The sequence below is a fragment of the Odontesthes bonariensis genome, chromosome 21 (assembly GCF_027942865.1).
Source record: "Odontesthes bonariensis isolate fOdoBon6 chromosome 21, fOdoBon6.hap1, whole genome shotgun sequence".
NCBI classification, from domain to species: domain Eukaryota; kingdom Metazoa; phylum Chordata; class Actinopteri; order Atheriniformes; family Atherinopsidae; genus Odontesthes; species Odontesthes bonariensis.
The window spans coordinates 12469379-12485000 of NC_134526.1; the positions used below are offsets into that span (position 1 = coordinate 12469379).

At 42.0% G+C, this 15622-nt stretch overlaps 1 protein-coding gene across 2 annotated transcripts; it reads left to right on the forward strand.

Annotated features, from left to right (window-relative positions):
• Positions 1–269: 269 nt before the first annotated feature.
• On the forward strand, positions 270–15379 carry s1pr2 (sphingosine-1-phosphate receptor 2). 2 transcript variants are annotated; one of them, XM_075454248.1, is made up of 2 exons: positions 270–653; positions 12241–15379. In XM_075454248.1, the coding sequence occupies exon 2, from the start codon at positions 12366–12368 to the stop codon at positions 13479–13481; it is 1116 nt and encodes a 371-aa protein (XP_075310363.1). In that variant the 5' UTR covers positions 270–653; positions 12241–12365; the 3' UTR covers positions 13482–15379. The 2 variants fall into 2 exon arrangements, with proteins under 2 accessions (XP_075310363.1, XP_075310364.1); XM_075454249.1 differs by lacking the exon at positions 270–653 and adding an exon at positions 11931–12081.
• The last annotated feature ends 243 nt before the right edge of the window (positions 15380–15622 follow it).

Consider the following 15622-nt stretch of genomic DNA (forward strand, 5'->3'; position numbering starts at 1 on the left):
AAATGTGTAAACCCTGGTTCGTGGTTGGGATCTGCTGGTTGAAAGGAAGTTAGGAGGTGGAACATCTGGACTTTATTTGCATGTTGCAGAGTGGTGAAAACGTACAGAAAAAGGCTTAAACAGGATTGTCCATATTAATTGCTGTCCATAAATCTATACTGCTATTATAATCCAACACTGAAACGCGCGACTCGTTTTGAGCATTTGACGTTTCCACACACCCCATTCCGTCTCTAGTGTATGTGGGTGTGTTTGTGTGTGAGAGCGTTGCCTATTGTGTGCGCGCCTCCCCGACGCTTCACAGCCCCGTGGAGCTGTTGTTCCCATAGAGCAGGAGGACAATCTGGATTAGACGCGCAGAAGAGAAAGTTCCATTACTACTACTTTGTGTCTGTGTGGCGTGTATCACTTCTCTCTTTCTTATTTGGAAGCTCTTGGGCGGTTTATGGTGGCTAACAGCTGGTTATGGATTTACCCCTAACGAAACACGCCGTCTAGTCTTCAACCAAAGTTTTGATTGTCATCTTTGAGCAGAGGACCGCGTCGAACTTTGACGGAGAATTTGTGAAAACCGGTGACCACATGTGAGGACTTTTGGAGAGAAATATTTCCCGGAACCTCTTTTCGCTGCTCTCTACTGTATCTCTCATGGGGTAAGTTATGGTACCTGCTCTACATATTGTTGGTCTCAATTAAAGCATGTGCTTTCAGCAACCCAACAAAAGAATCCGTGTCTCTCGTACGACTGCAAAATTCTGTCGCACATTGGCAACGGTTATTTGGCTTTACGGTTAAATAGATTTTATCTTCACAGTCCACGAGTCCACATTTGCATTTTGTTCTGCTAAACTTGTTAGTCATGAACGGAAAGTCTAGCCTAAATCCACCTTTGACTCATGAACACCCGTGACAGCATGATCGCACGCATTAGGGAACAACTCTCTGCACTTTTACTTGCCAAACGTTGACAGAAACTCCATTGCAGTCGATATTTGGATGTGACAGCTGCACTTGTTAAATATTCTGCGTTTTAATGGATAACGCTGTGTGATGTTAAATATTAACACATGTGACTACATCTGTCCATCATGCAGGGGGGCTGTGCAGTCTGCTGCATCGTATAGACACTCACGCTATTGCTGTTGTTGGGGATGAGCTGCGCGCACAGCAGGAGCACGGGAGCCGTGCGTATTCACAGTTCCTTGGAGCCGTTGCTCAGCCTGCTGCGCGCCCCCCCCCCCCCCCCCCCCCCCCCTCTCTCTGACCCCTCCGATGTTGTTGAGGCTTGTTCATCCGTCACACTAAGGAAGGCATTGTAATGGAAGGATGTATTAATAAGACAAAAGCCCCCATTATCCCCGTGTACAAGAGTTAATCTCATGGGGTTTGAATCGGGCTTCTCACAGGAAGCCAGCTCAGAGATTCTGCAACCAGCGACTTCACTGAAAACAATCTGTCAGCAGAAATTTAAACTGAGCCAAAAAGACAATATATATTTGCATACATTTTCATGATAGATATCAGTTTTGCTACGATCGAGTGGATTGCATTTGTATAGTGGAGTCAAGTCTAAAGTTGGCCTCTAGATTTCTTTGTCATGACATAAAGGCCAATCTCAGTTAAAAGCTCGTTTCTTTCTCTCCAAAAGTGTAAGCCCCGTAGGATACATAGGTGTCAGTATTCCAGCAGGCATCCTGGGAGAATCCTCAAGTCACAGTGTGATAAGATGATAAGGTAGGGCAACAGATGTTTATTGCTGAGATAAAAGCCCCCAATCCTCATTCTCTGTTCTGTGCTTGGTCTGGTTTACTCTGCACAGTGTCATGCTCATTAGCAGTCTTGAGTAACTGCAAAGACTGGTGATATTATCTATTTTTTCAAGCACGGTGATACATGTGGAAATAGGAAGAAAAAAAACACACACATACGTGCCCAGTGCTGCGAATAACAATCAGCAAAGATCTTACTGTAAGAACATCAAGAGTGGGGGTTGAGAGGAAGCATGGTTAGCAGTGTTAGGATGGGACTATCAAGTGTTGAAGGGTCTGTCAACAGATTCATTGATGTAGTGTTGCGCAAGATCAGCTCAGTTTGTTTTTGGCATGCATGGCCACCTACAGACCCTGACGCTTCCCCCACTGTGACCTGCTGCAGCCACCCGTCCATCAGTGTTTGGTTCATATGACCACATGGCTCACTGGATCTGAACAACAGCACCTCACCAGGCCGGACTGCTGTCAGCCTTACTCACTTACCCTTCACCATCCTTGGTCTTGGCAAGAATAAGCAGAGGGTGCCTTGAACAGCTTTAACTCTTTGGCCAGATACTCCACAGCTCCAGGCATGCGCAGCATATCGCAGACATGGAACACATTTAGTATTAGTCTTAGCAGTCTGTGTAGAATAGCTTTAACATCTTATTGGCGTGCGGATATTGACTCAGACAAGCAGCACATTACCTCATGAGTTCAGGATCTGTGTGTTGCTGACCCAGCTCACTGCACTCAGTGGCCCTATTTTCCACTATAAGACTGCTGTAATTGGACCCTTCTCAATGAGGACTGCCAGGGGAAGCGTGAGAAATGAAGACAAATAGATGAGTTCAATAAATAAATAAATAGATGTATAACTGCACGGATGGGTAAATAAATTAATGGTAATTCAGCTGTGGGAACTGGTTTTGTGGGACTTTTTTTAATGGAATAGGTCATTGGGGGGTTGGAGGCGGGAATGGATGGTGAGTGGGTGGTGTCGATCCCTGAAGGATGCTCACGTTTCAGCTCAGGCCTGGGAGCAGTCCGTTAACAGGAAGCAGTGAGAAGGTTTTTGCTTGGGGAGGCCAAGTTCTCTTTTTTTTGTCTGCGTTCACCACTCTGTTCAACCAGATCAAAGGGGTCACAACTCTTTAAGATCCGAGAAGTGACCCTCCAGAGTCGCCCTGTATTTTACCTGCTTAAATGAGACCAGTCAGAGATCAATACAGAAACGAGCCCATGGAAAATAGTATGAGCCAAAGCATGTCCTCACAGATTTCTTTTTTTTGATTCGGTCTGTGACATTAATCGTTGTCTTGGACAGTCATCTGCGTTCTGTGAGCTCAGAGTTCTGGCTGGTACTCCCCACTGTAGCAAAACACTTTTCTTGGGTGTGGCAGCTGGAGCAAAATAAATGCCTTCTGTTCACAAGCTGCTGAAGTGCAAGTCACAACACACAGCTGACGGCATATGGCTTTCTGATTCAAAGCCAAGAGCTGTGAGTGTCTCCGATCAGAGACATAAATATGGCCGCTTTTGCCTATTAGCCATTTTATAAACACAACTGAGAAAAAGGATGTGCTCGCTCTTTGTTGACAGGTAGATAAATACACGTGTACACTTACTGGCCTTATCTGTCTTTCTTTTTCATAACAACCTTTCTGGGATGTATAAGTGCTGCCCTGATTATTACGTAAACATTTACACAAACTGATATTTTTTGGGAGAGAAAAAGTGCCTTTGGCTATTTTTGGAAGGTGTCTTATCCACAGAAAGAACCCATTAGTCTCCTTTTACATTCCGATTCCACTTAAAGGACTTGGACAAACCATAAGACCCCCCCATGACCAAGCACTAATGCTTGTAGCAGCATGCCAGGATTTCCTAATGCTATCTGAGGTGAGGATAAATCCGTTCTTCTTCTCTCACATTTCAAGCTTGGACCAGCTGAGTGCCAGTTAGAAGTAATGCAGAAAATGGTTCGAGTGGACTGAAATTTTTCAGTGTGTGTTGTTGCTTTGTAGACAAAAACATTGTTCATCTTTCAGAGACAATGACAAGTATAGTTAATACAGGGTTTCTGGTTACTGTTGTGGCTTTGAATGAGATTTGCAGCCATTTACAATCCATGTTTAGGTTGTTTTTATGACCTGGATGGAGACAAGCTCACGCTGTCTGTTTTAACTGCAGACTTAATCAGTGTGGTCTGTATGTGGTTTTCTGATCTCTAGTAGTTCTCAGAGCTCACTTTAGAGGAATCCTGGAGCAGGTACACATGAAGATGATGTGGAGACCCCCTTTTTTTCTTCTTCTGCTCTATTGGAAGTCTTTGTTATCCAGTCAGCTTTGTTTGTGCAGCTGGAAAACTCAACGGGATTACTTCAACACCCCACCTCCCCAGACCCAAAAGTAAGCCAGAGACCGTTTTCTTGGATTTTGAATTGCCTTGTGCCTTTGCCAGAGAAAGGCTGCTGAAACGGTTCTTGCAGTTGAAACTGAAAGTTTACTTTGTCTTGCTTCCCCTTCAGCATTTTAATCATCAGATTTTCTAATGGATGACAGACCTTAAAAATTGCACAGACTGTTTGACAATGATTGCATGTTTTGTTAGAAATAATTATTAAGATTGCTTATCCAGTAAAGGCCTCCAGCTTAAGTCGTTCCAAGCTTAGACATGAGAGTCTTAACCAACAGCCACACACATGCGGGTCATAATAGAGGCCAGACACTTCTGTTTGGAACAGACAGATTGAGTGGAAGTGAGTGCTGTTTGCGTAACTGACAACTGCTCAAATATGTCCGTTTTAGAGGAACCATGTCATACAGTCAAGTACTTTCCTTGTATTGCCTGAAAAGCTACACTAAAGCCTTATTCACATTCTGACCTTGTTACTACTTTTGCTAAATATCACACTGCAAGCCAAAACCCAAACCCCGAACAGGGCTCAATACGACACAAAAAGACAGGTTGTTTACTTTGAAACTTTTGTTTACTTCTGTAACGTCTCCCTGTATGCAGTCATTTATATTCGAATACAGATTAGACCTGTACTGGCCTTGCAGACAACATGTATATCTATGGATGTCAAGAAATATATTCAAAGTAAGCAATCCTTAAATAGCATAAAATACTGGGGCTACAACTGTGGACTGTGTGGACACAACAATGTTCCTTCTCCAGGCAACCGTGTTTCTTTCTCCAAAAACTGAGTTGTGTTTAATGGATCTGTGTTTGCCAGAACAGTCTAAAGTTGTTTTCTTATAATGGAACACAGAGGACAAAAGTGTGAGGGCTCCATCAAGTACTCATTTTATCAGTGGGCACTAGGCAGAGGGTGGCTTGTGCCCCTGTGTATTACCTAAATAGATGTTGTCATTTTTCATTGTGTAGTTCTTTGCTTTTTCGCCAATGCCTCCTCCTCCATCTGCTCCATGACTTTGATTTTGCATGCCTCTTTGTGACAGTTTGCTGTGGTGTTCAGAGGACAGTAAATCACTGCAATATTAGTCAAATAAACATGATAGTTACACTCACAGCAGCCTTGAGCACTCCTCAGATACACATCCATCAATGTGTGATGTATTATATTATTATTTTTTTTTCCTTTTTTCCATACAACACATACTCACATATTATCTCACGGCAACCTCACAATTTCCCAATGAGCCAAGAGAACATGAGAAGGGGTGGAGCTCATGGTCTTGCAATAGAGCAGAATAGGACCAGGGAGCCAGGACAAAAGATACCTAAAGAGGGTTGAAAACCATTCATTTAGATCTCACTCTTAAGACAAGAACATGGGAAGAGATGAGAGGGGCAGAGTAGCTGAAACTTGAATCGTGCACAATTCAGCCGTCAGACATGCTGTCAGCTTTCTTATGCACGACAGCCACCCCTGAGCTTTCTGCATCACACCTGCTAGCATGAGGAGAAAAGCTGCTCTTAAAAAAGCATTGCAAAGTGCAGACATGACCTGACAGTGTGCAAATCTGACGCATGCATGCTGAATACCGCATTAAGGGTGGCTTGTGGCTAACCCTCTATAGCACATATGTTTCTTATCAATTTAAATGTGAGCTTTTGATGTGTTGTTTATACGTGTCCTTCTGTCACATAAGATTCAGAGAATATCACGTTTTCATGCTGAACACACCGCAGTACTGCGTGCACATCAGATTCACATCCTGTCAACTGTGGTTATACTTGAGTGGATGAAAATATCACTATCTTCTTAAAGTATTGTAATTTGAAGTATAATTGTAAAGTATAATAATATAAATTTCATGAATTATCATATGCATTTGTTCTGTTTGAAAATGTGGTTTCATGCTGCAGAGCTCTGAAGCTACTTGAATGGAGAGCTGATTGCACAGTATGTGCTGTAATGAAGTCTTTGATAGGGGGTTATAAGAATATATCTACTCCAGATGTGTGCTAAGTAAATCTGTCTTGATGTGCATTTAATCACCTCTTTGCGGCCCTGTCTTTTCATCTCTGTGGGGTTTTTTTAGTTTAAAATATACAAGGCGAGGAGGGGTGTTAAAAGTTAAGATCATGTGGCTCTGCGAAAAAGGAATCAGCATTGGGAAATATGCAAAACAGAGCAATAAAGAAGCATGAATAATTTGGAAAGAAGACCTTAGTTGACAGGAATGTTATAAGGGTGAATGTATTACAGTAATTGCCTCTCAGGCGCCACCTTTGGAGATCCCCCAACCCCCCCAATTGGGTAGAATGGACACGAGTAGGGGGGGTGGGGGGCTATGGAAAGGGGGTTATGTTTCCTAAGGCAGTATGATGCCCTTCTTTACACGGCTCTTTGTTTCCATCTCTTCTCACTGCCACTGTAAGAGCCCCACAGCACATGAACATTTGCAATTGATAAAGCAAAACAAACGTTCAGAGATGACGTGGCTGTGGAAGAACAGAGGCTAACAAGTCACATGGAGTAAAAAAAACTGTTTTTGTTCCAGACGGAACTGTACTGACAGACTGTGCCCAAACTGTCAAACTGTTTGACGAGCAAAGGGTAATCCCTAATTATATGATGAAACCCCCATATATTGAGGACACCCACTCCCCTCATGTCTTGCAGATTATGTGCGGCCTTCATGAAGGCTGATGTGAATAATAGCAGACAAAGAGTGAGGAATGTTTGTCTTCTAAGGCTAAAATTAAATCTCAAACATGGTGTGATAAGAAACTGGTTAAAGTTAGTAAAAAGGAAGTGCTTGCTACTTTGCTCACATGATACAGGTATGAAATGGATAGAAATGGGTTATTAACACTTTTCTATTCAACATAGATTTAAAAAAAGGATGTTATTTCCATGTGTGATATAGTTTGGCTTGTCATAGTTTGACTTCTTTTATATTGGATTAGCCATTTCCCACATTTGAGTTCCGCTCTGATCTGTTGCAGGGCACCATCTCATATTTACTTTTTGTTTATCTGATCTTTTGACCTGCTTTTGTCAGGTTTCTGCTCTTGAATCATCTTGCTTTTGTTTGCAAATGCAGCGTGCAAGAAAGGAAATCACCGCTAGAATGTGTCAGCCATTCTGTCTTTTGGGATGTTAGAACTTCAGTTGTTCAGGAAATCTCAGTAAACAAGTGCAGACAGACAAAAAGAAAAGAAAAAAAAATTAGCAGAGGAGACTGCCTGGTATGTGTAGCTCTAAATCTTTGCAATGTTCTTGTGCCGACATTTAGAGTTTTGAATATAAAGTAATAGGCTGAAGCTTGTGAAGGCATCTCTGTTTTGGGTTAGATGACTTTTACTTTTATACCACAGGAGGAACTTGGTGTTTGCTATGTTTTGACCTCAAACATGCGTATTTTTAATGTTGACTTTATGTCAGCAGTACTTCTTTATTGTCACAGCTTTTGGCATCAGTTTTATCAGTGAGGTTGTCTACAGTGTGGCATGTAATAGAGATGCATGACGGCTAGAAATAAGCTCAGGCAGTCATGAGAAAGTAAGAACTGTTCTGGCTTTGTTGATCTTGTAGAAGAGACCTTGCCAACTGTGCGTGACTATCTAGTGTGCCACGGTCATTTGAAGGGCCAGGATGCAGTTCAGTCATGTCACAGCAGCAACCCGAGTCAATCTCATCCCTGTTACAGTGATCATGAAAACACCAGCGTTCTTTCCTGGAAATAGCTAGTGAACAATCAATAGCTTTGCTGTGCCTATGGAAAAAGATATTCCACACAGAGGCCCTGGGCTCGGTGATGGATGGAGCGGCAGAGAGATGCTGCAGCCACCTGCCAGCAGACACAGTCCATTGCTGTGTTTTTGCTGGCTGCACAGCTTGGCTGCATGGAGCTGCTTGATACAGAAAGGGAAAAAAAGAAAAGCCTCCTGCCTTGAGGGGTTTCTGTGTGCGCTGGCTTGTAATGGCTAAACGCTGAACGCTCACTGTAAAGACGAGGGGACTTGTTTCGTTACTGAAAATGTTTAGGAAAGTGAAAAATGTAAAAAAAAAAATGAGTGCAGAAAAGAATGAGCATACACCTTTCAATTATGTCATTTCCTTAGAAATGCTGTGGGTGTTGTGGTGAAACTGTGGTGAAAATAGATGATTTATTTCCTTTTGTGTCTGACATGTTAACACTTGAGTGGGGAACTTTCTGACTACTGTGCTGTTCTTTGCATTTGGAAATTTCCTTTCCAGAGCCCCAGCTGTTGCCCCTCCATCTGTAGTGATATACATTTTTTTGGTTGGATTTATTTTGAAATTTTAAAAACAGAAACGCACTACGAAATCGGAAAAGTGTTGGATGTCAGGTGGATTCGCGCCATCATCTCAAGCAATCGCAGCTTTAGATCTTCAGGCCATTAAAAGGATGCTGGACGGATTAGGCTCAGTTACACAGAGCACTCACAGTGAAGATGAACCTTAATATTAATAGCTGAGAAACTTAACAGGAAATCACAAGTCACAGCTGTAGAAGATTTCTGTATGTCATGATCGATTACTTGAATTCCGTTTATAAGACAAAAGACGTGTTAAGTCTCTGTTACGAAAGAAAAAAAGCTGATGTCTCGTAGCGGCACAGTAAGACATTAAATCTCCTTAAAGTGAAAAAAAGTACATTCTACAACTGTAATTAACACCTTCATTTCTTTAATAGTCTCAAGCCACTGGCTTTTCAGTGCCATTGGGAAAAAATACAAGACTGGAAAGGGGCTGTTTGTTGCCACTACAATGGCTTGTGAGCTTGAGGATGAAGGGCAGATGGTGATAGAAGTGAAACAGGATGTTTCACACCACAGACTATTGCATGCAGTGTGACTCTTCTTTAAAAATAGTAAAAATGATTAAATGCAGACAAGATAAATGCAAATAAACTGTTGCAAACCCCAGCCTAGATGCTGCTCTTATCAAAAACTGTTGATTGTGAGTGATAATGTGTGCATAGACGGAAATGTGGTTATGCTCACTGTATCAAAGTCTAGAAGCTCTGTTGTTTCCACTGAGAGAAAGTGGAGCCAGGTTTAAGGTGAGTGTGACAGGTTGCAGGTCGTGTAATTGGGCGATGTTGCCTTGTCTTTTAGTGTGCAGACAGTCTGCTAATTGGGGCTTATCAGGTGTTACTGGGAAAACACCTGAGGCTTTTGTGCAGCAGTCAGTTCCATTATAAAGAAGGGAAGACTGTCTCTTGTTAGGCTTAGAGGAGTGTGAGAGTCGTTTTTCAGCAGCTGGCATCGTGTTTTTTTCAGTCATATTTTTCATGCTGTAAACATCTATGCTCTATGTGCATTTGTATAAAGCCTTGGTTGTGTGATCAATGAAAGGGTGTTTTTATCAGTGTACAGGGGAACATGCAACACAAGAGCATCCTTGCCTCACTTCTCATATGATGAGAAACACACAGTTTTGGGGACGAGAATGTCATAAACGTTCTGATAGGATATCCTGTCTCAACTGTCTTTCTCATCCTTGACTTCTTTTGTCACTTTGATTGTTCTCTTCTGTCCATACTCGTGAATTTCGTCAACTCTATGCTTGTATGAACTTTGCTGCGAAATTCAGGCAGGATATTGAGCTTTTTTTCTGCAACCTTGCTACATTTTCACCGAGATCACAGTGCATGAGACACTAGTGAAACTCAAATTTTTTTCTATTGTTGCTGTTCTCATGAAAATGAAGGGTAAAAAATCTCCCTAAAAGTTTAGGTATATTTATTTCCTACACCTACATACTTTTACACTATGCTGAAACAACTTAATACTATAAATATATATATGTATACACACACACATTGCAGCAGCAAGTGGGAACTGCAGTCGACCAATCCCTGTGGATACATTTAAATGGCGCACAGCAGGTAGACGGGCTGAGCTAATACGAGACAGTGCTGTTGGCAAACCAGCTTGTCAGGTTTCCCACAAACAGTGAAATCCCTTGTTGATAGATGCCAAGGACTTCTTGGTTACAAGAGGACCTTGAATTCTTTTTACGCTACAGATGGGAAGAGAGTTATCCTGCAAAAACTTGGCAGAACTGAGAGAAAAAACCAAGATAAAACAAGGAGAAGTCAGTGTTGTTTCTTTTAGCAGACAGGAGACTGTGGAGATACAGAGGTGGTCTGTTCCATGAATAAAATCCTTTTGCTTCAATAATGTAACCTAATGTTATTACCAAAGTGTAGCTGGGACATGTGCTCAAGCTCAAGCCTCCAATTTGTGTCTAATAATGGAGCTAAAAAGGATGGAGAGAAGATGAGACATCCTGAGACGGCGGTTTGATAAGGGAGTGCTCATCTGTAAATACGTTATGCTATGATACAGTTACAGCAGCCAAATGGAAGTGTGCTGAACCATTATCAGGACTGAAGGCCAGTGCTATCCACACTGAAGGAGACTATTGTTCGTTGTTCCTGCATGAGGAAACACTGTTTCTTACCAGCGGTCAACGGCAGCGATGAGCTCAACCTGCCTGTATGCTGGGGAATGCTTTGCTACAGTACTTTCTATCATATCTGTCATGATTAACTGTGTGTGTGAACAGGTCCGTGGTGAGTTTGTGCATGCGTGTGCATATCACAAAGATCTCAGATTCCCGTCTTTGTGTTCAGATGCCGTTCCACATGCATGCTCTATGTCTGCCTTTGTCTCTGTCCTTCTCTATCTTTTAGCCTCTCAGGTTTTGACTCAAAGCCCAGCAGAACACAGATGAGGTCCAGGCCCAGTTTCCACTCATTTTTCAGCTAACATTTGTTTCAGTCATCCAGGCCAGCAAAGACAGGCAGTGGAAGCATCAGTGTTGAATTATCTTGGGAGCTGGCCTACAGAGGGATCCTGTTACTTTTGACAGGTTTAAGAGACCAACTCCACCTCTAATTAGATTTCCAGAGCCTCCAACTTTCCTTTGTGCTCAGTCTTGAAGCTGCAGTCTGTTTTATTTAGCTTTTGTTTGTGCAGAGGTTGCTCTGTGAAAAGAGTAATTTGAAACCAGGTTTGCAATTTTCAAGGGTTTCTTTTGTTCTACCTTTTGAGGCATCGTTATAAAACTCTGCACCAAATTATTTTCGAGCACTTCTACTAAAACTCGAGTCCGAAATACTACTCGTGTGAACATTTTCTGTTTAACCATGTCAAAGTGCAATACAATGATACTGTACACCATAATCAAGTCTTAACAGGCGTTTTCTCTAAAAGTAAGGGAACCCCCCGCTTCTACTTCTCAGGTATCTGTTTGATTTTCTGTTAGCTTTTCTCAGCTGGTTAGAAGTGGGTGGTTGGGCAGGTCAGAACGATGAGGTCTGGCTGATTCACAAGCTATGCTGAAGTTTCAAGAAGTAACTCACTGGAGTGGAATGGTTCGCTCCCAATAACAATGCAGTGTGTTGACAGCCAAGTGCTCGGACAGGGTTAGTGGAATGTCCCCTTCAGACTGTGTGTGCAGCCCATTGTCTAATCCCTCCCAGAGCCTCCCAGAGCATTTTATCCTCTACCTGAAGACTATCTCAAACTAAAACTTTCCATGGAAATATATGTTCATGAACTAGACAAAGAGCTTGTGAGCCACTGGATTGTTTCTGTTCATTATTTTCAGAAGACTATAATTGTAGAGTGGGTTTTCAGTTTGGGATTTAACGAATAGACACAGTGAGTGCAGTATGTCCACTGTGTGGCCATTTATTTGTGTCATGTGATTGTTTAGTATTACTTATGAATGCCGAGACTTAATTTTCAATCTGTTTACCTTTTGATATGAAAATGTTTTCTTTTTTCTTCTTTTTTTTTTTACAGTGGTCATGGTCTTCTTGCAGTCGTTTAAGAGAATGTTTATTTTCCACTTTTCAAACTGAGAAACAGGTTGTTGCTTGGATACTTTGTTTTGCATTAAGCTTTGGCTTTGGCAAATACTTTCCTTTACTAAAAACGTGTGTTTGCTTTGCCACAGTTTATTTCATTTTCAGAACAACATTTCCTTTGTCAATAACCAAGGCCTTCTCTTCTTCTTTGTGTCTGCAGGTGACCCACATACCACTCTTGAGACGTGACTGTTGGACAGGCAGTCCCCTCCCAGCCCTTTTCCTGTCCTCTCCATAAGGACAACAACTAATGGCATAGACACTCTGTACAACTCTACAGTGTGAATGAATCTTTGCCGTAAAGCCGCTGTGCTCTGCCACCCTGTCACCATGAAGAGCAAGTATTCCCAGTACTACAACTGGAGTCTGATCCGCTCCTACTATGCTTATGCCAAGAATATGACCACCCAGGAAATGAATGAACACATTGAGAAAAAAAAACAGCTTACTACTCTCCATATTGTCATTGTGATCCTCTGCACCATCATCGTCCTAGAGAATCTTATGGTCCTGGTAGCCGTCTGCCGCAACAAGAAGTTCCACTCTGCCATGTTTTTCTTCATCGGCAACCTGGCGTTCTCTGACCTGTTAGCAGGCTCCGCTTACATAGCCAATATATTCCTATCAGGCTCAAAGACCTTTAAACTGGCACCTGTGCAGTGGTTCATCCGGGAAGGCACGGCATTCATCGCTCTGGCTGCTTCGGTCCTCAGTTTATTGGCGATAGCTATAGAACGTTATATTGCAATCACCAAAGTCAAGGTGTATGGCTCCACCAAAACATGTCGCATGTTTCTTCTGATAGGAGCTTGTTGGGTTACCTCCATCCTGCTCGGAGGACTTCCCATCATAGGCTGGAACTGCATCAACAACCTCCCTGATTGCTCAGCCGTACTGCCACTCTACTCAAAGAAATACATCCTCTTTGTCGTCACCATTTTCAGCCTCATCCTGCTCTCTATTGTCATCCTCTATGTGAAGATTTATTTGATTGTACGGTCCAGCCACCAGGAAGCTACCAACTCACAAGCATATTTCCTTTTGAAAACAGTCACAATAGTCCTGGGAGTCTTCATCATGTGCTGGCTGCCTGCTTTTACCATCTTACTCTTGGATTCATCCTGCAATATACAACTCTGCCCCATTCTCTCCAAAGCAGACATCTTTTTTAGCATTGCCACTCTGAACTCAGCGCTCAACCCAGTGATCTACACACTGCGCAGCAAGGACATGAGAAAGGAGTTTCTGCGTCTGTTATGCTGTTGGGGGGTGCTGCAAAGCGGACGGCCCTCTGAGCGCTGTCTGGTCCCTCTGAAAAGCTCCAGCTCTCTGGAACACTGCACCAACAAACACGAACACCAGACCACACCGATCATGCAGGATTGTACTACGTGTGTCTGAAATTATGCAAACACATCAGGGGGGGGACTGTGTGTATGAATGTGTTGGAGACTGCATATGCGCATATGAGATCAAGTGGAGAGGCCACGACAAGGTGGGCGGATGTTAAAAGAAGAAAACCCATCCTGGGACTGAGATGTCTGATGAGGCAGGGAAATAGCTGTCTGTTTGGACACTTTCCTCAATGCAAACATTCTTTTATATTACAATCAAATTGTGTGACTTCACAATCAGCATTCAGTTGATCACCCCTGATGCATGTGGGAAAACAAAATGTTTCAAGAGGAAACCAGTTTGCGGGGTGAGAAACTTTCAGAAATGTGAAAAAAGCTTTTTACCGGGTACTTTTATTAATGAATATGGAGCAAACCATTTTTAATGTGTAATGTATGTGATGACATGTTTTTGTTTTTCTTTCTAAACATGTTAACTCACATTAAAAGCCAAAAATATATCATAGTTACAGTGAGTTGTTTTGGGCCTTTCAAAAACTGTCAATGCAAAGATTGCAATGTTGCACTTTGTAGATTACTATAGAGATTATCTTGTCTAATGTTCAACTACATCACTCTCCACTTATGCATAAGGCCTAAAGTTAGATCACGTTTCTTATAGAGCAAGAGACAGTGATCAGCATTAAAAAAAAAGCACTCCACTGAACAGACGCCAGGCTATTCAGTAGTCCCTCAACAATACAAGGGCTATATATTCCCTGTATAACCTTACTTAGCCAATTTGATAAACTTCAGCAAAGGTACATAATATGCTTACATTTAATGCATGAAATTCTAACACATTCGTAAGCGCTCCTGTGTATGATATATATTCCATCTTCCATCACTAACACCCTTTCCCCCAGATGTCCTCATAATCTGTCCCTCTTGCTTTTGCCGTTGTATTTTGTGTCTTAACAATTTCCGTCGAGGAAGGCCAAAGGAGAAAGCACATTTCCTTAAGTGAGTTGGCACTGATGAATTTTACTCGTTGACAGCTCTCCAGCAGCTTTGACTAATAGGACTGAGGTCCTGTTGTAGCAACGTAGCAGCAATGTGCCAACTTCTGTTTGTGCCTTCCTTATGGAGAAAAAGGCTGAATGTATGTATGAAGTGTTTGGGGCACGTGCTCCATTATTGACAGTATTATTGGTCATAATTTTGAATTACCAAGTCATTGACAAGCAGAGAGTTGAAAGAACAGGGTAGATCACTCTCACTGTGAAGTCTCACTGCACCAAGAACTAAATTAGTTGTGAACATCCTAGTTTATATTGCTAGCCATATGCTTTGTGCGACTAAAGATGTTAAAACATTTCATCTTTCCAAAGACCCCTCACCTAATCTACATAATAGAAAATCCAGTTTCAATATACAGGAGGGTTCTGCCCTTGAGTGTGTCCAGCTGCATCTTCAGTCTCTGACATCCCAAAACACCAAACTTCCTTCAGCTTTAGGAAGTCCTGTTTTTAATTGTCCGGTTCCTGTTGTTCAGGGTTACACTAACCTTCCTGTAGACACACAATTCAAACGCTTCTCTCCCTCAGTCTTCTTTATATTGACTCTCACATTTTGATAGCCAAGTAGAAATGGTGAAAAGCACTTTGGCAGCTTCGGTGATGTTTGCTTTCCCCCATTTTTTTCAGATGGAGAGGTGTTTGGAACTATGTACCTATGACTTCATTGTATGTCTTTTTTTATGATTAAAATATAACTGTACGTTTGTAAGTATGTATGTCTCTTTGTACAGTATGTATTATTGTGTTGTATGAAATGTCTTGTGTGCAATAGCTTTTTGTGTCCTGTAGCACGCTGCCTGCGTTAAATTGGTACAATCTGAAACACTAATGTAGGTACATAAACATTTTTAATTGCATTCCAATTTTATAAGATAAATAAAATACTGAAACAAATACAAGTGTGTTCATTTTGAACGAGAACAAATCCAGCCACAGCTGAAACTCTTCTGCATGTCCAGAGATGTCCCGTTATTGTGCCTGTACTCAGAATGCAGCATTAAATCCAAACATGTTCTGACAAGGTCAGAGAAACACTAGCTTCAACATGAAAGCCTGAAATTGTGCGTGCAAATGCTGGTTGAGCTGTCATAATGGCCTTCTTTCCTAATAAAATGATTCAGTTGCTTAA